This window comes from Chelonia mydas, chromosome 8, assembly GCF_015237465.2.
Source record: "Chelonia mydas isolate rCheMyd1 chromosome 8, rCheMyd1.pri.v2, whole genome shotgun sequence".
In the NCBI taxonomy this organism is placed as follows: Eukaryota; Metazoa; Chordata; order Testudines; family Cheloniidae; genus Chelonia; species Chelonia mydas.
The window spans coordinates 91,016,779-91,041,410 of record NC_057854.1 but is presented as its reverse complement, the minus strand read 5'-3'; the positions used below and the strand labels follow the sequence as shown (position 1 = coordinate 91,041,410).

Genomic DNA, 24,632 nt, shown 5'->3' with positions numbered 1-24,632 from the left:
TTCCTTACTACCAAACAGCTCTGAAGAAAATATTTCTCAATACAGTGCTAACTAAACAGTGGCGGGGGGTGGGGGTTATTGTCACCAAGCAGTAGCCATGTATCACTTTGGGTATGTCTACACAGCATTTCAACACCCACAGCTGATCCAGGTCAGCTGACCCGGGCTAGGGCTATGGGCTTGTAAAATTGCTGTGTGGATGTTCAGGCTAGTGTTAGAGCCTGGGGTCTGAGATCCTCCCTGCTTGCGTCATCCCAGAGCCTGAGCCCCAACGTCCACACAGCAGTCTTACAGCTTCACAGCCCGAGCCTTGTGAGCCCAAGTCAGCTGAGCTGGGCCAGCCAAAGGTGTTTAATTTCTATGTAGACATACTCATAATTACCTCCTAGGAAGCTTAGCAACCTCACTTGCAAGTTAGTCAGTGTGGGTGCCTTTTTTTCCTCCCTCTCTTTGCAATACCACAAGCAAGCCACAAAGTTCAGAGCTTCCATAAGGTCTGGGATCAGTGAGTTCCAGGGTTTTAACTGAGGGCTACCTCTGCTGGGTAGCCTTTCGAAGGCGATGTGCAGAGCAGTGATATTAGTCCTAGTATACACTTAAGACCAATTTTACAGGCAGCCTTCTGCTAGGATATTTAATTGCGATAAGATGCTAAGTGAGGTTAAAAACAAAAACTCCCTGACATGTTTTGACCCAGAAGTGGTGCAGAGAATCAGAGCTTCAGAGGCCCTGGTTTAGATGAAATACTAACCCCCCAACCCTGTGCCTGAGCCACACACCCAGTGCAACCCAAACCTTTCAGAAAGAAGATAAAATTAACATAACGTGTTTCCCACTGTTTTCCCTTTTTGTGCATCCCTGTGCGTCCTGCTTCCAACCAGGACTGTAAGAACCTGGACTGCAAGAGAGATTTTCATGAGACTGAGTCCCAGTTTTTCAGACCAAAGAGGCTTGCATAGTTTGTATACATTTTGGGTTAGATTTTTAGGTGCTTAAGCAAACTGAATCTCAGAAGCTTTTGAGCTTGACTCATCACTGTTTATAATTCCAGTTTATAACCTCTTGTCTGTAAAGCATTAGCATGTGCGTGCATCTGGGCATATTTGTATCTAAGAACTTCTTGTGTATGTTCACAGAAAGTCATCCAAGGAGTAGATGTTGCCTGGATTCGAGGGCTCGGTTTTGATGCTACGTGTTCACTTGTTGTTGTGGATAAGCAGTTTCAGCCCTTGGCAGTTAATTATGAAGGTAAGACCCCCATCACAGAAACCAAGTTTGGCATAGGTATTTTGCTACTGCCTTCAGTGGAGCCAGGATTTTGCCATAATGTCCTGTGTAAGGGCCGAATCCTGTAGACATGGGTCTACATGAGAAGCCCCCTTGAGTTACACAGATCTCTTAAGAACATTAGTTCTCTCTAGATTGTAATCATTTCAGTTGTAATGCCTGATACAAACTGAGATCAGAACCACTTTGGGTATGCCTAGACAGCAAAGAAAAACTCACAGCTGGCCTGTGCCAGCTGACTTGGGCTCACAGGGTTCGGCCTCCGGGGCTCTTTCATTGCAGTGTAGACTTCTTGGCTCTGGCTAGTGCCAGGGCTCTGGTTCCTTCCCTCGCTGCAGCGTCCCCTAGAGCTCAGGAGCCAGCCCAGAAGCCTACAGAGCAATGAAACAGCCCCGAAGCCCGAGCCCAAGTTGGTGTTTAAACATACCCTTAGGGTTTGGATCAATATCAGGCATCCTGATATAGCATTCACACAGCTCTCCTCTGATATACGATTTATTCCTAAGAGAAAGCTAGGTTCTAAACAACTTCTTTGTTCTAAACAAGTTCCCCTCCCCTCCTCCCCGCAACTGAACTAACCACTGATTTTTAAATACACGTAAATGATGACTTTCAAGGAGAACTGAGTAATGTGGTACTAGCACATTTTAGCTGTTTAGGTTAGAAGTCACTGTCGGGGCCCGCCACGGTGGTGTAGGAAGCAGAAGGCTTTGCCTGGGCATCTTCTGCACTTGTGAGATGGAGATACTGTTTCTGGCTAATTCAATGTCAAACGTTTTAGGAGTAAAGTGCCTCTTAGATTAGCGAAGTAGTATGTTGAGCCCCTGTGCCACCTCAGCTAACAGTCAGCACCATCCTTTTTAGAATTTTAATTTTCCACTCATTTCTGAATAAATTGTTTCAGAAGAATCAGCACAAGCTGATCTGGGTAATGAAGGTAAGTTTGTGAATTCTTAATTAAGATTTGATATGTACATCAATCAATAAGTATAGTCACAGCCACAATAGTCCCTTTCTACTCTAAGACCTATTAGCCACCCCTTTTACCTTTGTCAAAATAGCTCCTTTGCCCTAAAATCTCTGCTGCTAAATTTTAGCCTGGTTGTGTGTCCCAGATCATTTGTGGCTGTTCCAGCCTGTATCTCAGCTCTTTTTTGGCCATCCCTAACTCAAGTTTGATTCCCACTTGTTATTCACTTTGAGTTTCCAGGAGCGGGTGCAAAACCAAAATAGGTTTTGTGACTGCACACAATTTTGTCCTCAAATAAAAAGTATATAATTCATGGAATTCTCTAATGTTCATACCTGCCTGTGGGGCTCCAGGGCATTTTTCAGCCAGTCTGACAGTTTTAACGTTCATTTGAATTTATGTCAGGAATATTAATGTGCATCACATTTGTGGCTCTCCTTAGATTGTACTTTGGGAATCAAGTACAGATCAGTGGCCACGCACCTGAACATATAATGGTATCAGCAACTGATAGAAGCTGGGAGTGTTGGATTATTACCTTTTGCTTATCTAATGTGCCCTCAGTAGGTTGATTTAGATAAGGTATTCTTCACTTCTTGTTCTAAAGTGTTTGTAGTCTTGTTACTATCCATCTCCAAAGTGAATGCATTTCAGCAAATTATCTCTCATATTTTTTTTGAGCAGCCTTCTCCCAATAATGAAGCATTTGGAAAGAGTCTCTGTCGGTGTCTAGCTGAGTTATAGAATCATAGAAATGTAGGGCTGGAAGGGATCTTGAGAGGTCATCTAGCCCAGCCCCCAGCACTGAGGCAGGAAAGAGTATACTTGAACCATCCCTGACAAGTGTTTGTCTAACCTGTTCTTATAAATCTCTAACGACTGGGATTCTGCAATCTCAGTTGGAAGCCTATTGCAGTCCTTAACTATCCTTATAGTTAGAAAGATTTTCTTAACATCTAACCTAAATCTCCCATGCTGCAGATTAAGCTCAGTACTACTTGTCCTACCTTCAATGGATATGGAGAACAATTACCACAGTCCTCTTTATAACGTCTCTCAACAGATTTGAAGACTACTATCAGCTTTTCTTTTCTCAAGACTAACATGCTCAGTTTTTGTAACCTTTCCAGATAGGTCAGGTTTTCTAAACCTTTTATCATGCCTTTGGTCTTTTCTGGACTCTCTCTGATTTGTCCACAACTTTCCTAACCTGTGGCATCCAGAATGAGACCGAGTACTCCATCTGAGACTGACCTGTGCTGAGTACAATGGGACAGTTATCCCCCGTGGCTCACATATGACACTCCTACTAATAAAACCCAGAATGCGATTAGCCTTTTTCACGGCTGCATCATGTTGTTGACTCATATTTCATTTGTGATCCACTATACCTCCCAGATCCTTTTCAGCAATACGAATACCTGCCTGCTATTCACCATTTTGTAGTTATGCATTTGAGTTTCCCTTCCTAAGTGAAGTACTTTGCACTTGTGTCTTTATTGAATTTCATCTTGTTGCTTTCAGACCAATTCTCTAATTTGTCAGGGTCATTTTGAATTCTAAACATGAGTTCTTGTAAAATGACTACTTTAGTGTTGCTGGGATTTTAATAATGTTAGGGAATGTAGGCATCTTTGTATATTTTTATATGTAAATAAATAAAATAATACACTTTGTCATGTGATTTTGGTTCTTGGGGTGAAAGGTCCTATTATTACAGGCTGATTTTCCAGAGGTCCTGAGCACCTGTTGCTCCCATTTACTTCAATTTGGGTTGTGGTTTCTCAGCATGTCTGAAAATTGGCTTCAGTGGAGCCAAGAATTCATCCTAAATGAATATCACCTGGTGTTATTTCAGAGAGCGGTACTCAAATTCTATGCTCTTAAGTGACATTGCCAAGTGGCTTGGCACCTGGGAACGTATAATATTAAGGAAGGATTTAACCAAGACTAAAATATTTGTCTGTCTTTGTTTTTATTTTTGGTAAGGAGAATGTAAAAGAAACATCATTCTGTGGATGGACCATCGTGCAGCCAGTCAAGTGGACAGAATCAATGGAACTCAACACAGTGTTTTGAGCTATGTTGGGGGAGTGATGTCTGTAGAAATGCAACCACCTAAATTGCTGTGGATGAAAGAAGTGAGTATGTTTTAGATTGTGACAGATTTCTGGCTGATGGTTGAAGTCTTTGACACTGTTAACATTTTAAGAATGAGATTTAAAAAAAACAACAACACTCAGCGTTGGCCGAACACTGCTCCTGCTGAAGGCAATGGGCTTTTCATCATTGAGTGTGGTGGAAACTGAGGGAGGTAAACTTCGAGTGCTTTTGAAAATCCCACCCTAAGAGCTTCCCTTTTTTCATGGACTGCTTCTAAATTTTTTTTGTGTGAGGTAATTCGATATTTTCAGTTTAGAACCTGTCATATGGCTCTGTTATGCTGTTTTGGGGTAAGATGTTTTGGCTATCCATTTTGTAAAAGGAAGACAGGCGTATGTAGTTGGCTTACGGATTAATAGGGATTGGAAATAGATGAGGCTTTAATTACCTGGCTACCCTGCCTACTCCAGATGCCATGGTTATACTTACTCTGAAGTGGTGTCTGTGATATTTCTGAGAGGGATCTGCAATCAGCATTGTTTCAAAATGGAACTGCCTAGCCAGAAGGATGTGAAATGAAATCATTTCAGGAGTGAAATGATTCAAGACGGCTTTGGTCACGAGTACAGAACTCAGTCAAAATCCTTAACACACTTGCAGGCCTCCAAAAAAGCACCTAACCAGTTCAGTCCCATCTGTAGTAAGTAGCCCATCTGTAGGAGGAAGACACTCTATTCATAATGCAGAATTCTAATGCTGTCTCTTATGCTTAAATTTTATGTGTTGTAGGTTGACATATGGCTTCTTAATAATAACTGTCAGATAAAAGGAAAAATGCTTGCCACCTGAATTTTTCATAACCTTCACCAATCTGGCTTTTTACATTTGGTCTCAATGATGCTTACTGTAGTCTTAATGAAGGCCAAATGTAAATTATGTTCTGTCAGCTTCGAACAGCTGATGTTTCTTCTCTTTAAAAACATGAAACATCATATAGTAACAAGGTGCAGACTGGGGAAGGTCAAGGGAGCTAACTGGCAGAAGCAGATACTGACAGATTAATGTTAATAGAAGATAATTAATGTTTGTGGATGCTGAGGTGAAACATGAATATCCACCTATTAAATACTTCCCATTTCTGAGCCATGAGTAGCATATAGCTGGTCATTTTATAGTTTGATATTTGCATTATTCTTTAGGAAAGTCTTAAAGAAGCAGCCCAGCACACCAGCCGCTGAGGACTATTTTGCATGTAGTAAAAGGGTGATGCAAATTAACACATACACATATGTGTGCACGCATACACACAATGTGGGAGCATGGAAGAAATTGTAACTGAATCACAATTCTGTCACAGGGCTGTTTGCGGTGGTACAGCTACATACTGCTGCATGTTTGGGGCTAAAAGCAAAGGCTCATTCTAGCCCTCAGTAAAGGTGAAATTCACCCCTGTTCAATGGGCCAGTAGCAATCCTCTGCACCACTGAAGACCCACTGTAGTCCTTATAAGAGTGCGGTACAGCCTTTGTGCAGGTCTGTTGCATTGGAGTGAATTATATCCTAACTTTGAAAAATCAGTGTCCACTAAACTAGAATAATAATAATTTGCACATAATAGTATATGGTGCCATTGATTGAAATATCTTCAAGTGCTTTACAAACATTAATTGAGCCTCACAATATTCTTCAGAGTGAGGTAAGAATTAATATTTTATAGATGAATAAAGTGTGGCACAAAGAAAGTAAAATGCAGATTTTACAGGTAGTTTTCTGACTCTATTGGACTTGACTTAACCTTCTCTCTGCATGTTTCAAAGTCATATCCACTTTTCTGATTAAAGATAAGGGTTTCTATTTTTTACTTCAGTTAGCACTGCAGAACGGACACAGGTATGGCAGAGTTAGATTCTAATGGAGCTTATGCATCATGAACAGAATTAAGTTCTGATTGCAGGGTTTTTGTTTGTTTGTTTTGTTTTTGTTTTTTACTGGGACTGATGCACAAGCCAAAAAGAACAAAGCTTGGCTTTCAGATCCTAGGGTGAGTCTGCAAGACTAGCAGTTAGGAAAAAGCATTTGTTTTCTTCCTAACTCAGAAAATATCGTATGAGGGCCAGCCTGCCTTGGAATCCCCAGCGTGCATTTTTTTAGCAACACTTTTCAGAGTACAGCTGTGCTGTAAGTAATTCACACAGGACACACAGAAGGTCAGTAGCCTAGCCGGGACCTTTATGAGCATGAAATTAGAGTCTCTTTTTAAAAAGATGGCCCTAAGCCTTGCTAAGAAGAGGACCAGAAGGGATTGTTCTGGGTGTGGCACTGTAGGAGTCAGATGTATTGGCAGAACTTTGTGAGGAAGTTTATACAGTGTCTGCCCCCCTGTGTGTGCATGGCTGTGATCAGTACCTTTAGTCTCCAACTTTCATGAGTACTAACTGGCACCAAATACACTACTAACAAGATTTCTTTAAAGTATCTTGCAGCTGTAAGTAGTTTATTTTTCTTCTTTAAATCCCCATTGCTGCTTATTTTTCTTCCATGAAGTCTGAAATAATCTTTCCTTACAAGTTACCACTTGCTCCGGTAAATGGTTCTGCCTCAAGAGCAGCTTCAGGCATAGGCCTGTTAAGTAGCTGCGTTGATTGCCTTAAAATTATCTTGACTGTCTGTTCCTCTATTGTGTAGCCATTTCTCAGCACTTTAAGATTCCTACCAATCCTGGCAGGGACCCATGATCTGTCTCTGTCGGACTCTGGATATTCCTCCCCTCCAGGCACATACTAGGTGTTTAGCTGTGTGTGCTACACTGTAGCGAAGTGACGACTCACTGGTGCGGTGCCTCCTGCTGGTCGTCTTGGGAACTAGCTCAACTCCAGCTCCAGAGTGCCCTCTGCTGGCCTGTGTCTTGCCTGCCTCAGGCCCCATGTCCCTCCTGGACCCCAGTGCCCCTTTACCTCAGGGTTCTGCCCCAGAAGTAGCCTCACACTCTGGGTCTCCCCTCCCCAGGGGAACCCCCAACCCTCTAAGCCCATCTTGCCTCAGTGGCTACTGCCAGTCATCATCTAGCCCCCGCTCACTGGGGCAAACTGCAGTCTGTAATGACCACTCATCATTGGCAAGGGGTTAGATTCCAGCTGCCTCTGCCTATTCCCAGGCTGCACCTCTGTAACCCCAGTAGCTTTGTAGGCCTTCCACGAGGCCTGCAGCCTGGGGTTTTACCAGGCTGGAGCTCCCCAGCTCCTCTTGCCCTTCCCCAGTACTGTTCTACTTCAGTTACCTTGCTCTCAGGCAGCTAGCCCGTCCTACTCCAGGACTAGAGTGAGACTCCTTCAGCTCCTGGCCCACAGCCCTCTTATCAGGGCCAACTGTGCTCTGATTGAGCTGGCCACAGCTGTGGTCAGCTACTCACTCAACTGCTCTCACTCCTTTTCCCAGCCACAGCCCTCTCCAGGGCTGCTTTTAACCCCTGCCTACTAGAGTGGGGCAGCTGCCCTGCTACATACACCCTGACACTTGGTGTATGTAACCCAAATGGAGCCGCCATGCAATTAAAAAAGACAGACAGTACCCCCAGCAGCTGCACAATAGGCTGTTGCTAGAAAGTGCTCAGGGGAGTAGCAGACTGGCAGAGCTCACTGAAAGAGCAGAGAGGAGGGTCCTTGAATTTAACAGTTGCTGGCAGAGGAAGCTGCAAGGAGAAGCAGCACACCCTGCTGGACCCTCAGAGGAGATGGCCAGAGGGAGGAGCAGTGAGAATCTCAGAGAAGCAGCTGGCATCTGAGCCTTCAGGAAGAGTGGTGGAGGAAGAGCTGGGCAACCTGGCCCAGCAGCTGGTGAACAAAGGAGCTGTTAGGAGAAGATTGCCGCAGGAAGAAAGGAGCCACTCAGCACTGCCCTGCCATGGAGGAGTCCTCCAAGATCCCTGAGGAAGAGGAACAGTCACTTCCAAAAAGTAGAGAAATTCCCCCTCCCCACTCCGAAAACGCTGAATCCTCCTGGAGCACCATTACGAAGGGCAGCAAGGAGGAGCAGCCCTACAGGTGAAATGGGACCAGGCAGGAGCTACTGTGGACAGGAGCAATGTGGCGGCGGCGGCGGGGGGAGACGTCATAGAAAGGATCAATAACAGAGAGGTGAGAATGAAGTTGTTGTTAGGGAGAATGAATAAAGAAGTGAGTCACAGTCATAGAGTTTAAGGCCGGAAGAGACTACCAGATTATCTAGTCTGACCTTCTGTATATCACAGGCCACCAGCACCACCCAGCTCCCTGCACACTAAACCCAACAGCCAGAAGTAGACCAAAGTATTACAGCCCGTAGGAGACAAAATTATTGTGTGCCACTAGTGGAGAAAAAGAGGGACCAAGGCACACCAGTGCCCGAGGGCCGTGCAATGGCAGGGAATTCATTAAGTGAGCTATACCCAGATGATCCTGGCAAGAAACCTGTGTCCCGCTCTGTAGAGGAAGGCAAAAAAACTGCAAGGTCACGGCCAATCTGACCTAGAGGAATATTCCTTCCCAACCCCACATATGACAATCAGACCCTGACCATGTGAGTGAGGACCAGTCAGCCAAGCACTGAGAGAAAAGGAAGACCAGCCCACCCCATTCAGTGTCCCATCTCCAGCTCTGGTTATCTCAGATGCTTTCGAAATAATGGAATTAAGTTGTTGTTAGAGAGAGAGAGAAAATAGGAGTGGGAAGAGGGAAATAAATAAATAAAGACAAGAGTAACATGAAAGCACAGTACTGTACTTACTTTTCTCTAAGTCTTTCCTGCAATCCAGCCTATGTTCTTGGGCTAGTTCTCTAAAATGGGATTTATAGGGATTTTTTTTACTTTAAAATGATAAAATATATCAACTGTCCTCTTGATTCAAGCACCAAAAAACATCTCTACTTCAGGCCTCTGCTGTTCCTTCTCTGGGCTTATTCTCCACTTTGGGTTTCTTTGTGACAGTGCTAACGTCTGCTGTTTATGGCCTGTGCTTAGCTGCTCATTCTTTGTCCTCCCTCAGTGCCTTCTTTCAGCAAGTGTATGTCTTCAGAATATTTGCTGGATAAACAAGGTGCTGTACATCAGTGCAGATGATGCTGTCTCTGTGTAACATCATGTGGGGCACAACCCAGTCACTAACAATGAAGGAACAGAATATAATTAGCACATGACTTTGTCAGACCCCTATTGAAAAAATTAGATGCTAAAATCTTGTGGATGATCTTCACTGGAGTGCGGTAACACAGGACTTTCTCTTCATGTGGTGGCAAGATGAACAAGTCTCTGAAGTTCTTTACAACTGCAGGGCTCCTTCAGCTGATGTATTAGAAGATGGATATCTTTGTAAGGTGGAACTCTGTTCATTATTCACAAAGGGCTGGGAAGTTCCATCCAGTCCACCTAATAATAAGGGCCATGTGAAGCCATGCAGCCCTGGGGATTCTGCAGAATGAATGCCTACTTGAATGGCAGGACATTCAAATGCTGCTCACATGTTGCTACATCTCTTTATGAGATGCTGCTAATTATTCCCCCACGTGGTGGCCACTGGGAAGTGCATAAGGAGGCAGAGATGTGCCTGCCTCCTTCTCCTTGTCCATCGCTGCCCTTTGTGGTGCATGTTGTGCATCCCCAGAAGGATGGGAAGGAGCAGTCCCTGTGCTCCTCAGAGCAGAGGGTCCGCAAATCTGCCTGGCGTTTACTTGGGTGTTGCAGTCGAGGGACACCTTATATCCTGGAACAGGTCAGGTATAATATGAGCCTAATACAGGGACCAAATCTCTATTCCCATTGTGTGAATGGCAAAGTTCACATCCACGTGAGTGGGACAAGGATTTGCTACTCTTTGCACCAAATCTCTTGTTTCACTGCAGAAATTTTTCTTGCAATATTGGCATAGCATTGCATAGAACGCATACTGGCGACCCATAAGGTTAGTCATTGGTGAAAAGTTTCCATTGGCTGCACTTTCAGCATAAGGAAACATTTTCTTTACGACTTCTAATTTCTGTAGCTCATGCTCCATTGCAGGTTGCATTTTGGTTGTGTTTTCTGTTACTGATGCCAGCGCATTCCCATGTCACCCCTAATTTCTTTTTGTCCTGGAATAGGGTCAGACTTGGACAACTCTCCAGAATCAAAAAGTAAAACATATTCTATTTTGTGGTTTAAGTGAGATTAAGGGAAATGATCTATTCTGGCTGGCCTACGTATAAATAGTTGTCTTTGAAAAATACTGCAATGGCATATATTCTGTTTTTTCTATTAATGTTGTCCCATGGGCCCCACCCCACCCCTCACATGCTATTAAGATAGTATTTAGGAACATTAACAGCCTTGCCAACTCTCCCAATAGTTATTGCTTTTCATAAAGTGCCAAATCCTGAATTTGTGATTCATGAGAATCTCATCTTACTTTATTTTTAAAAATGAAAGTTTCTAGCCGTTATGGTTGTGGAATAAAATCTTGAAATCCTGACACCTAAACACTCCAGCTCCTGAAGACGAATAAAAAGAAGCCAAAAGTTATTTTTCTTTAAAAACAAAAAATAATAATAAAAAAAACAACAACAAAAACCAAACCTCATGATTTTTATAACCATTCTCATGATTGTGTGAGCCTGACTCGTGATTTTTGAATGCTTGGGAATGGGAATACCGAACACATCAAAGGAAAGCAAACTTTTCTGTGGTTGAGATGCAGGCTGTCCCATTCGTATCCAGGACAGCAAGAGTATTTAAAAGGGCGGTGAATCAGTGAAATTATTTTGTCTTCATCCTTTAACTCCAAAAAGAAGGTTAGTATATCAAAAGTTTTCTCTCAAGAGCACTAAGACAATGAATACCTTGGAAGGCTGCTTTGTTATATCACGGGTTCAGATCAACATTTCTTTTGTTACATTTGTTAATGTCTGTGCCCTAAATACTGATTCCTGTAGCAAAACACTAACTCACTGGTCCTAGCATGTACATCTTCCATGCCTGTACAAGTCTGTGATGTTTGGTAGTGTACTGGAATGCTATACCACCATCCTCTGGGCAACATACCAATCTTGGCTTTAATTGGAACATTTTCTGAGGCTGCAAAAGCACTGGTACTTAGCAGCGCAAGAGGTGATGTCTTTATAATAGTATGTATTTCCCAAAGAGTTGTCTGTTTAGGATTAGGGCTCTAAAGCCAGTATAGTATTCTGTCCTCCTATACTATTTTCCATTTTATCAAACCTCTTATGCCATTTACAATTCTGTCAGACCTCCTTTGGCTCAAGAATGAATCAGTGGAGCATAAACTCAATGGCAAAGTACATCTTGTATATTATGGCAGTATAAAAGGAAGCTCTAAGAAGATATAGAGAAAGGTACTGTATATCCGCTGCTCAAAAATATGAAGTATTGGAAGAACTACAAAAGATTCGCTGAATTGATTGACATTCAAGATTGACTTTTCCCTAGTTCCATGTGGAGATGCTAATTCAGCTCTGATATAACACATGACCTTCTACATTCCAAAGCTTTTGCTCTACCACTGGGCGAGAAATATTAGCAACTTTGCCAGTACCAGAAAGAATAATTAGTTGGACACAATTGTCAGCAAAGTTATTTTGTTTAGATGATAAATTAGGAGATTGGTTTACATGAGATACTGTTTGAGTAGAGTTGGATTAAAAGCTTGATGTTGTGGGCCATCATCTTCTTACTGCATATGAACTGCAGATTCCTTGTGTATATTATAAAAGAATCCAAATTATTCACCTTTTCCTTTCTGTTATGTTAATCTGACCATCTGCTACCTTGGAAAACCATATGAGCAGATCCTGTCTGCAGATTCCAGAGGAATCTGTGGCGAACTTCTTTATTGTTGCTTGGCCTGCACCCTCCTAATTGTAGAATTAAAAAAAAAATAACGTCCCTGGATAGGAAGAGTTCAAAGCAAGTAATTTTGAGTCATATCACTAGCTTTCAGGTGGTTATGATATCTCCCAAAGGAAGGGGCGGAAGTCCCATCCCTTGAGTAATTTAAAACTAAACAAGAAAAAGCACCACTCAAGAATATACCTTAGCAAATTTATCCTGCATTGGTTGGTGGTGGGGGGTGGGATAAGATTATCTAATGGAACTTTTCTACATCCAGTCTCTGACTCAGAAGAGGAGAAGTGGAAGATGACCTCATTCACCCAGAGGAATGAGATGACTTCATAGTTTGGGAAGTAGTTGATGATCCTTACTTCTTGCTGGTTTCCTATTACGTTTAGGGTTGCTGTTTCTAGGGTTATCTTGTATTCTTCCTTCCAAATCGTAATTGGTTCGTCTCCTTTTTACTCTCTCTTCTTTTGCTTTCTTTTATTTTGTGGGTTTTGTTTTCCTCTCAAACTTCCATTCTCATATTCAGAGTCTTCATGGCCCATGCTCTCCCTCCTACTGTAGTCCATGCTTTCACTTGGAACAAAGAAAAAGGGGAAAACAAGAAAAAGAATTAACAAAAAGTTGAATCACTGAGGCTCTGGGTGAGTCTGGTAATGCAGTATAGGACCTCTCACTTCTAGATCGCAGGTTCAAATGCAGTCTATTTTAGTAGCAACTGAATGACTTCACCATCTGATGGCTGGTAGTCTGTGTGGAATTATTTGTGGGGGGTCTTGACCAAGTTCCCAGCAAGCAGGTGTCCATGTCACAAAACCGAGACCACATAAGGGATGAAATGAAACCTTTGTTTGAGTCTCAGCTGCCTGGCCACGGAATGAATGGGCAATCAGACTGAACTACTCCAAACCCATAGAGTGGCCTTGGTAGAACATGGTGTAAACAAATTTGTAGGGGATTCTGGGGCACTTCACTTGTCTCTTGCCTATGCAGCACCTGTTCTGTTGTAAACAAGAGTTCACTCTCTAGGGTTGTCATGTGATTTTTAAAATGTGTTTTCCATAAATAATTGCACATTTGACTTTGAAATTTGCTTGCTGTGAGCATTAGGGATGAAACAGAAATGGGAAGAAAGAGGAGTAATTTTCTTCTCAGAAATATACAAGAATGCTTTTTTAGATGATGGATAAACAAGACAAAACAACTTCTGATTAGGTCAGTGAGATAATGCTAAATGTAAATCTCATTGGAAGTACTATAAATATTCCTGGATTATATTCCTAATTCACATTAAAGGTTAAAATCAGCCTCTTCTTCTTCTTGCAGACAGTCTGAAAACAGACTCTTTCCTCAGATTTACTCGTTATTCAAAAGTATTTGACAAATGTTCTTGCATTATTTAACTCTGCAGTGGTCACAGACAACCTCTGCTTCTGCCCCTCCACCCCCACGAACATGATACAGTTCTGTGGTGACCTAGAATCCTATTTTCGACGTCTCCGACTCAAGGAATATTTCCAACACACCTCTGAACAACATACTAATCCACAGAGACCTCCTTACCAACACTACAAAAAGAAGGATTCTAGGTGGACTCCTCTTGAAGGTCGAGACAGCAGACTGGACTTCTAAATAGAGTGCTTCCGCCGACGTGCACGGGCTGAAATTGTGGAAAAGCAGCATCACTTGCCCCACAACCTCAGCCGTGCAGAACACAATGCCATCCACAGCCTCAGAAACAACTCTGACATCATAATCAAAAAGGCTGACAAAGGAGGTGCTGTTGTCATCATGAATAGGTCGGAATATGAACAAGAGGCTGCTCGGCAGCTCTCCAACGCCACCTTCTACAAGCCATTACCCTCTGATCCCACTGAGAGTTACCAAAAGAAACTACAGCATTTGCTCAAGAAACTCCCTGAAAAAGCACAAGATCAAATCCGCACAGACACACCCCTGGAACTCCGACCTGGGATATTCTATCTACTACCCAAGATCCATAAACCTGGAAATCCTGGGCACCCCATCATCTCAGGCATTGGCACCCTGACAGCAGGATTGTCTGGCTATGTAGACTCCCTCCTCAGGCCCTACGCTACCAGCACTCCCAGCTACCTTCGAGACACCACTGACTTCCTGAGGAAAGTACACTCCATCGGTGATCTTCCTGAAAATACCATCCTAGCCACTATGGATGTAGAAGCCCTCTACACCAACATTCCACACAAAGATGGACTACAAGCCGTCAAGAACACTATCCCCGATAATGTCACGGCTAACCTGGTGGCTGAACTTTGTGACTTTGTCCTTACCCATAACTATTTTACATTTGGGGACAATGTACACCTTCAAATAGCGGCACTGCTATGGGTACCCGCATGGCCCCACAGTATGCCAACATTTTTATGGCTGACTTAGAAGAACGCTTCCTCAGCTCTCGTCCCCTAACGCCCCTACTCTACTTGCGCTATATTGATGACATCTTCATCATCTGGACCCATGGAAAAGAAGCCTTTGAGGAATTCCACCATGATTTCAACAATTTCCATCCCACCATCAACCTCAGCCTGGACCAGTCCACACAAGAGATCCACTTCCTGGACACTACAGTGCTAATAAACGATGGTCACATAAACACCACCCTATACCGGAAACCTACTGACCGCTATTCCTACCTACATGCCTCCAGCTTTCACCCTGACCACACCACATGATCCATCGTCTACAGCCAAGCTCTGCGATACAACCGCATTTGCTCCAACCCCTCAGACAGAGACAAACACCTACAAGATCTCTATCAAGCATTCTTACAACTACAATACCCGCCTACGGAAGTGAAGAAACAGATTGACAGAGCCAGAAGAGTATCCAGAAGTCACCTACTACAGGACAGGCCTAACAAAGAAAATAACAGAACGCCACTAGCCGTCACCTTCAGCCCCCAACTAAAACCCCTCCAACGCATTATTAAGGATCTACAACCTATCCTGAAGGATGACCAAACACTCTCACAAATCTTGGGAGACAGGCCAATCCTTGCCTACAGACAGCCCCCCAACCTGAAGCAAATACTCACCAGCAACCACATACCACGCAACAGAACCACTAACCCAGGAACCTATCCTTGCAACAAAGCCTGTTGCCAAGTGTGCCCACATATCTATTCAGGGGACACCCTCACAGGGCCTAATAACATCAGCCACACTATCAGAGGCTCGTTCACCTGCACATCCACCAATGTGATATATGCCATCATGTGCCAGCAATGCCCCTCTGCCGTGTACATTGGTCAAACTGGACAGTCTCTACGTAAAAGAATAAATGGACACAAATCTGACGTCAAGAATTATAACATTCATAAACCAGTCGGAGAACACTTCAATCTCTCTGGTCACGCGATTACAGACATGAAAGTTGCGATATTACAACAGAAAAACTTCAGATCCAGACTCCAGCAAGAGACTGTTGAATTGGAATTCATTTGCAAATTGGATACAATTAGCTTAGGCTTGAATAGAGACTGGGAGTGGAGTGGCTAAGTCATTACGCAAGGTAACCTATTTCCCCTTGTTTTTTCCTACCTCTCCCTCCCCCCCGCCCCCCCAAACGTTCTTGTTAAACCCTGGATTTGTGCTGGAAATGGCCCAACTTGATTATCATACACATTGTAAGGAGAGTGATCACTTTAGATAAGCTATTACCAGCAGGAGAGTGGGGTGGGGGGAGAGAAAACCTTTTGTAGTGGTAAACACCCATTTTTTCATGCTTTGTGTGTATAAAAAGATCTTCTGTACTTTCCACAGTATGCAGCCGATGAAGTGAGCTGTAGCTCATGAAAGCTTATGCTCAAATAAATTGGTTAGTCTCTAAGGTGCCACAAGTACTCCTTTTCTTTTTTAGTACTCTGTGAGGTTTCACTATTCAAGCTGTGTCAGTTAGTTGTGCTTGGTCAGCTAAATTGCATGGTAATGTTTCTGTTCCCTGATCGGATGAGTGCACAAGTGCTTCTGGGATGGATATGCGTGCATGCGAATTTAAAATTTGGTTTCTATGAATACTTATGTTTGCAACTTTGAATTTCGCTTGCTGCAAATATTTATGTCAGCAAAACTCAACAGAATAAATGTTTGTGGAAGCGAACAAAACAGAAACGTGAGCATGAACAAAACAAATTAATGTAAAAGTTGGAGTGAAATTTGTTTGCTGTGTTTGCCCGGCTCCAGAATTTTTGTGTTATGCATTTATTCTTTTCAGAGGTAGCAGAAGAAAATTCCATATTTATTAATTTCTGGATGGAATATTTTGCTGTGGATTGTGCCAAAAACCAAAAGGACGGTTGTTATGTTTTTCTTTAGATTAATAACATTTCATTTCAATTATTTCTAAAAAATATTCACCCCGTTTAATCAGTGGTGCTGTAACACATTCTGATTCAGAGTAAGGGTGGATTGGGAGTAGGTGTTTCTTTTGTAATTATGTCCAAACGAAACGCATCTAGTCTAAGTTGTTTCTTTCACACCTCATTTATTGTCTGGGGAATACAGGCAAAGAAGATCTTCCCTTTAACAAGAATCACCTCATAGAGCAAACTGCCAGGGTAAATTCCTTTGCAATTAATGACCAAAGGCTGATGGTTGAATCATTCTTCTTTTACTTTTTCTGGCTGATTGCCCAAGGAGCTCACTATATGTTACTGTTCAGTTCTTCCTTTTTGACCTATTATTCCCTCTGTCCACCCTTGGCTTGCAATAACTAGCTAAATGGAGAAGGGAACGCACAGGAGTGAACCATTAAAACCTTTCAGAGTAGCAGCCTTGTTAGTCCGTATCCGCAAAAAGAAAAGGAGTACTTGTGGCACCTTAGAGACTAACAGATTTATTGGAGCATAAGCTTTCATGAGCTACATCCGATGAAGTGAGCTGTAGCTCACAAAAGCTTATGCTCAAATAAATTTGTTAGCCATTAAAACCTTGTTTTTCATGGAGGGAAGGCATTCTCATGGAGGGAAGGTTTCAGTAAAACCTTGTTGGTCATGGAGGGAAGGCAAATGGCTGATATGCTGGTGGTCGCAGGGCAAAGGCTTCTTAATCCATGTTCTCTGAGTTGCTGTTTTTACAGATGGCTTTTTTTGTTCTCTCTGTTTTAGGTGGCTGAAAAGTTAGCCAATTTCATGTACAGTAAGGGCGTGCCCAAGTTACTGAGTTCTGATTTAAAAGCTCGATTTCACACACTTCAAGTTTAGGTTTCAGAGTAGCAGCTGTGTTAGTCTGTTTTCGCAAAAAGAAAAGGAGTACTTGTGGCACCTTAGACTAACAAATTTATTTGAGCATAAGCTTTTGTGAGCTACAGCTCACTTCATAGGATGCATTCAGTGGAAAATACAGTGGGGAGATCTATATACATAGAGAACAGGAAACAATGGGTGTTACCATACACACTGTAAAGAGAGTGATCACTTAAGGTGAACTATTACCAGCAGGAGAGCAGGGGGTGGGGAGAACCTTTTGTAGTGATAATCAAGGTGGGCCATTTCCAGCAGTTGACAAGAACGTCTGAGGAACGGTGGAGGGGGGAATAAACATGGGGAAATAGTTTTACTTTGTGTAATGACCCATCCACTCTCAGTCTTTATTCAAGCCTAAGTTAATAGTATCCAGTTTGCAAATTAATTCCAATTCAGCAGTCTCTCGTTGGAGTCTGTTTTTGAAGTTTTTTTGTTGAAGAATTGCAACGTTTAGGTCTGTAATCGAGTGACCAGAGAGATTGAAGTGTTCTCCGACTGGTTTTTGAATGTTATAATTCTTGACGTCTGATTTGTGTCCATTTATTCTTTTACGTAGAGACTGTCCAGTTTGACCAATGTACATGGCAGAGGGGCAATGCTGGCACATGATGGCATATATCACATTGGTAAATGTGCGGGTGAACGAACCTCTGATAGTGTGGCTGATGTTATTAGGCCCTATGATGGTGTCCCCTGAATAGATATGTGGACACAGTTGGCATTGGGCTTTGTTGCAAGGATAGGTTCCTGGGTTAGTGGTTCTGTTGTGTGGTGTATGGTTGCTGGTGAGTATTTGCTTCAGGTCTGGGGGCTGTCTGTAAGCAAGGACTGGCCTGTCTCTCAAGATCTGTGAGAGTGATGGGTCGTCCTTCTTCAGGATAGGTTGTAGATCCTTGATGATGCATTGGAGAGGTTTTAGTTGGGGGCTGAAGGTGACGGCTAGTGGCGTTCTGTTATTTTCTTTGTTTTGCCTGTCCTGTAGTAGGTGACTTCTGGATACTCTTCTGGCTCTGTCAATCTGTTTCTTCACTTCCGTAGGTGGGTATTGCAGTTGTAAGAATGCTTGATAGAGATCTTGTAGGTGTTTGTCTCTGTCTGAGGGGTTGGAGCAAATGCAGTTGTATCATAGAGCTTGGCTGTAGACGATGGATCGTGTGGTGTGGTCTGGATGAAAGCTGGAGGCATGTAGGTAGGAATAGTGGTCAGTAGGTTTCTGGTATAGGGTGGTGTTTATGTGACCATTGCTTATTGGCGTAGTGTAGTGTCCAGGAAGTGGATCTCTTGTGTGGACTGGTCCAGGCTGAGGTTGATGGTGGGATGGAAATTGTTGAAATCATAGTGGAATTCCTCAAGGGCTTCTTTTCCATGGGTCCATATGATGAAGGTGTCATCAATATAGCGCAAGTAGAGTAGGGGCATTAGGGGATGAGAGCTGAGGAAGCGTTGTTGGGCCTTTTGATACAGCCCACTTTGAGAGATGGTGGGCTACCAAGGAATTTAGATCGATATTCTGGTTTGAACCTGGGATTTTTGCTTCTGGCCCACCTCTAATCAATCCCGGGGCCACTGGGGTTCTAATGACACAAGTGGGTGGTAATGGGATATGAGATACAAAGCCTTTCACCACTAGATCACTGTTTCAAATGCTAGCCATATTGGTAATGGCTCAGAGTTAGTGCCATCCAGTATTTGGTAGCCTATTTTATTGATTTTAGGCTTAAGTAATAGTAAAAACGATGCCCCTGTGCAAGAGCTCTAGGTCCCCTGATGCTCACTTAATACTTAAACATAACATACTCATCAGCATTAAAAAGCAAACATTCACCAGGGACAAATTAACTCAATTCAGAACTATCCACACACCCTGACAAGCAAACCCTCCAAGTCAAGGCTGAAGCACGCTGGCAAGGCAGTGTGAGGAAGCTTTGACTACTGCATTTGTTCTGTGGATAAATAGTAGACTCTAGACTTTATTGCCATGGATATCAGTCCATCATTTTCCATTTGAAAAACTCTTTTTTAAAGAAAGAGACATGGGACTCTTGTTTCAAAGATGGAAGCTGGTGTGTAGACACAGTGGCAGTGCAGTATTGCTGTACCAAAGAGCTAGGTTTGATCTGTTTTCCCAATCTCTCTCTCACTCTGCTTCCCATAGAGTATTAAGAATGCTTCAGAGGCAGCAAGGTAAACACTCGAGGGAGGAGATAACTTCATATTGTTCAAATGTGTCACTGCAAGCTGTTTCAGGAATGGTGTCTATAGGCTCCTTGGTGACAGTCTCAGAAAGAGGATTAACTGTAGTTTATGGTTTGGGCATGAAGAAAGGAAAAATGAGTGGAGGAGAGTTTAGAGAGGCCCCAGGAAAACACAGAGACTGAATTTATTTTCTTTAAACGTGAGTTTGGAGGATGAGTCGCAGGATATGAATATGGCATTGAGAATGTGCTTGGGACTTTTCCATGCTGCTTTTAATGTGGTGGTGGATTCCTTGACTGGGAGTGAAAATCAAATAGTGAATTTCAACAAGTGTAGAGAATATGGAGATGTTTATACTCATTTGAAAAATGCATCAGGGCATGATTTGATTTTTGTCTGTGCTAGCTAGTAATGATATAGCATCAACATGACAAAGGATGAATCATTTGGACACTCATGAAACACCATACCATAGGGTTGCTAACCTGTAACTTTTTGGAGATTCATGAAATAATGAAATCATGGTTCACTGACTATCTTTGCTGAATAGCTGGGTTTGTTTGAGTTACATGATTAATCCTAGCCTGGTGTCTATTTTCATAAACCCAAGATTACCAGACAGAAATCCTACTTTTACCAGTAGCTCAGGGTTTATATTGTCAAAACAGCCAGGCCGACTAGCCTTTTGAATTAAAATATAAAGGGCCAAATTCTACCCGTGGAGGCAAATGCACAGTTAATGACTAGCAGCCATACATTTCCACTTTCTGGGTGGAAAGTGGTCTGAAATAGGCATCCAACACTAGTGCTTTTTATAAATAAAGGCAGTGATTGAAGCTTTTGTTTTCAGGCCTCAATAGGAGTACAGTACTTTCTGTGACCTCTAAAGAGTTGAAACCTCCGAGAACATGGAGATAGATTCTTTGGATGATCCAGAACCAAAATGATGCTCTTGTTTTCATTGTTTACCTGGCTACATCTTAGTTTCTGAAATGACATTTTCCTATACTATTGGCCTTACAGACTCCACCTCAATAACTTTTTGGGACTTAAAATTTGCAATCACATAACAAACAGAGTCAAAAGTTTATAGTACTGTGCTGTGCTGAACACACAGTTAGTTAAATTGGAAGTACTTTTTATATTTATTTAGAGTATAAGCTCTCTGGAACAGGGACTGTCTTTTACTATATTTGTACATGCCTAGTACAGTTTGGTCCTGATCCTGTTTGGGGAAGTTGGAAGCTACTGTAATACAAATAATAAAATGGTAATTATATTTATTACTGTTGGTACTTATGCTTTACTACATTTTTGAAGGTGCATGTGACTCCTAAAAGTTAAGCATAGTGAAGGTAGGGTTATTGAAACATCTCCATGCAGCTCTGTCAAAACACCTCTGGCCAACCTGCAGCACCCTAAGCCTCTAAGTCTACCTGCATATGACTATTTCTTCAGCATTATCACTTTCTACAGCTCTCATGATTTTATTGTGAGTCTCCTAATAATTAATGTTTTACATACAGTCCCAGTTCCTGGAGTCATGTAATTACATGAGAATCTCAGCTGTCATTAAAAAAAAAAAGTAATTTTCAAGTCCTCCTGTTTTTAGACAAAAAGGCTCAAAAAGAAAGAAGCAAACAAAAAGACCCACAATTTAATTAAAAAAAAAAAAACTTGTAGGATTTTGTTGTTTAAAGCCAACTCATGATTTTTGAAGGCCTGACTCATGATTTTTGAACACTTAGGTTTGGCAGCAGTAAGTTATGGTAATGGTTTTGCAAAAAGAAAAGGAGGACTTGTGGCACCTTAGAGACTAACAAATTTTATTTGAGCATAAGCGTTCGTGAGCTACAGCTCACTTCATCGGATGTAGCTCATGAAAGCTTATGCTCAAATTAAATTTGTTGGTCTCTAAGGTGCCACAAGTACTCCTTTTCTTTTTGCAGATACAGACTAACATGGCTGCTACTCTGAAACCTGGTAATGGTTTTGTTACTGTGTTACTTAGAATTTGATAGATTGATAAGTGGCCGCTTGTCAGGGCCATTATGTATTGTAGGCCAGTGATTCTTGCACTTTTTTCATAGTAATATACCACATCTTAATAGAGAACAACTCTTGGGAAAATCCCTTCCCACTTGCAATTGTCCAGACCACATCCTCTCCCATTCTTTATCATTTGACATCTTGATGGCAAGTACAATGATTGCTTACATGGAAAAGTAATATTGAGAAAATATTTTGTTAATTTTAGAAGTCATCTTCTTAAATTTAGAAGCTGGTAACACAGAGAACAGCAGCCTCTCTGCAGATCACCAGCAAGTGATCTGTGGTCCACTAGTGCTCCACAGACTACGGTTTGGGGCTCTCTGTAGACTATCGATCCTGGTGGAGAGGTCTTTAGTAATTTGGCAATGCCATGCTACAGTCCTGGGCGAGCAGGGACCACACTCCTGCTAGAACTTGCCTTGGTTATTGCACTTGATTTGTTTTATTTTTCTTCTTGCATTTTGAACTTAAAAGGAGACTGATATAGTGGAGCTCCAAAGTGGAAATTGCTGTTAATTTTAGCAGGTGAAGGCTTAACACTGTCATTTTGAAAAGGATGCCTCTGTAAACCCAAATTTGGGAAAACTGCATTTTCATTAGCACCCTCCAGCAAGTGGAAAGACCCAATACTGTAGCCAGGAAATCATTTTAAAGTGAGTGGAGTAGTCACAGGTTGAAGGAAAAAATATTGTTGTTGTTTTTTTTAGGTAACTGGCAGCTGACTTAGAATTTGTTTTTAAAAATAAAGGCAGACCATGATTGCAACTCACTTCAATCTCTTTTTAAATTTTTTCAGAACTTGAGAGAGTCTTGCTGGGAAAAGGCAGGCTACTTCTTTGATCTTCCAGATTTCTTATCATGGAAAGCAACAGGTGTCACTGCCAGGTATGTTAATTACAACTGCGTGATTTGTTTTTCTTCTATTTTTCCTGTGCATGTTTCTGCCTTAAATCATATTGACTGGATATGCTGTATGTACATCTGTATGTGATTTAGCCTATTCAAAAACATCTTGAACCTACTCTCCTACTTCCAGTGTACATTCCTGAACACAATCGTTCCTGTGAGCGCTGTAATTCTCAGATACAGTATGTCGCTACAACCATTAGTTAATTGATCTCGTGCTCCATTTTTGGAACATAAGTAGGATTGCGTTACCTATTTCTAGTTGTAGTCTGCAGAAATTTGTTTTCACTGACAAATGAAAATGCTGCAGTTTTTGACCCAAAAACCCCCAAACAAAACATTTTTTTTTCAGTCTGTGTGAGATCTAATATATCTTGTTAAAAATGAACAATGGGTATAAAATCACTCCCTCAAAACATCCCAGCAAAGCACATATTTTATTACTTTAACCTCAAATATCAGTGTGTGTTAGGTATATCCTAGGGAGCGATTAATAGTGTTGCCTTGAGAAAATTATTTAAAATCCTGATTAAAGAAACTGGAATATGAGAGAATTACACTGCAGATGTACAAATACTTTTAAAAGTTTAGTAAGATACCAATACCAGCTATTTAAAAAATACATAAGGCGTGATTCTACTTTCAGGGTGGTATAAGTCAAGAATATCTCCAGTGGAGTTATAACTGTGTAAAACTAGTGTAAGAGGAGAATCAGGCCCGGCATAGTTTAAGGGTATGTCTAGACTGCAAAAGAAGACCCACAACAGTGAGTCTCGGAGCCTGGGTTAACTGATTCGGGCTCGTGCTATAGGGCCAAAAATACCAGTGTAAATGTTCTGACTCAGGCTGTACTCTGGGCTCTGAAACCCGGTTTGGGGGAAGAGTCTGAGCCCAGGCTCCAGCCCAAGCCAGAACATTTTTATCTCCATAGTGTGAACCCGAGTCAGTTGATCCAGGCTCTGAGACTTACTGCCCCCGGTCTTTTTTTTTTTTGCAGCATCGATGTACCCTGAGCCTCCCAAGGAGTATAGGACAGGTCTCCCTTGCCCCCAACCTTTTTGCATTCAGGTTAGACTTTCTGTCTATCCATTTACTTAAGAACAGCCGCCAGTTGTCAAGAATCTCGCTTCCATGAGTGGACTAGTACTGGGTTTGTTTTAAAACAAACCAAACGAACCAACCAACCCCTGGCAAAGAGTATTATTTCTTGTAAGAACGTACTTAGTATTGTTGTTACTTGTAATGTGGTAGCTCCCATGAGCTCCAGTCATCGACTAGGACCCCATTTTGCTATACAAACACACAACAAAAAGACTGTCCCTGCCCCAAAGAGCTGGTAGTCTGAAGTATCCCTCTCAGCCGCCCCACAGCATGTCAGACCTGTACTAGTGTCAAGAGCATGAATCCTAAAGGTCCAAACTGCCCCTCCTCAGAACCCCTGACCCATCCAACCCCCCTGCTCCTTGTCCCCTGAATGCCCCCTTCCCCCGCCCCCGGGTCCCGCGGGCCGCATGTGGCCGTAGTTTGCCCACCTCTGCAATACAGTATAGCATACTTTCCAATACCCCACTCTACACGATATGCCATACCTTCCAACCCACCAATGTATACAATACAGCATACCTTCTAATACTCCACTCTGTGTATACAGTATTTTCACTGCTTGTAACTTTATAAACCCCTATTAGGTATCCACGTATTGTAATAGAAATAATATTGAAGTATGTATCCATGTAACATTTAGCCATGCAGGGATGGGTACAGTGAGGTGACACTCAGGATCGCCGCATACCTGTTGTGTACTTTGCATCTGTGGGAGAGAGTAGCTAATGACACTTTGTCCTTATCCTTTCTCTGGAAACTCTTTGCAGTGAAACCATTGCCATCAGCGCTACTTTCTGTATTTCCAACGTGAGCTGGAAGTGGCTCTCTTGTTACGTAGCAAGACGACCGCAGTGCTACTCTGGGAATAGG

General features: G+C 42.3%; 1 protein-coding gene across 9 annotated transcripts in view; it reads left to right on the top strand.

Annotated features, from left to right (window-relative positions):
• The window catches only part of FGGY (FGGY carbohydrate kinase domain containing), a 350,907-nt gene that overhangs the window by 176,268 nt on the left and 150,007 nt on the right, over nt 1–24,632 (top strand). For 8 of the 9 annotated variants that reach the window (XM_043520798.1, XM_043520801.1, XM_007059048.4 and 5 more), the window contains exons 3-5: nt 1,137–1,248; nt 4,247–4,398; nt 22,549–22,637. In XM_043520798.1, the coding sequence (XP_043376733.1) occupies nt 1,137–1,248; nt 4,247–4,398; nt 22,549–22,637 (353 nt within the window). The remainder of the gene's footprint in view (nt 1–1,136; nt 1,249–4,246; nt 4,399–22,548; nt 22,638–24,632) is intronic. The other variant, XM_043520800.1, reaches the window with a different exon arrangement.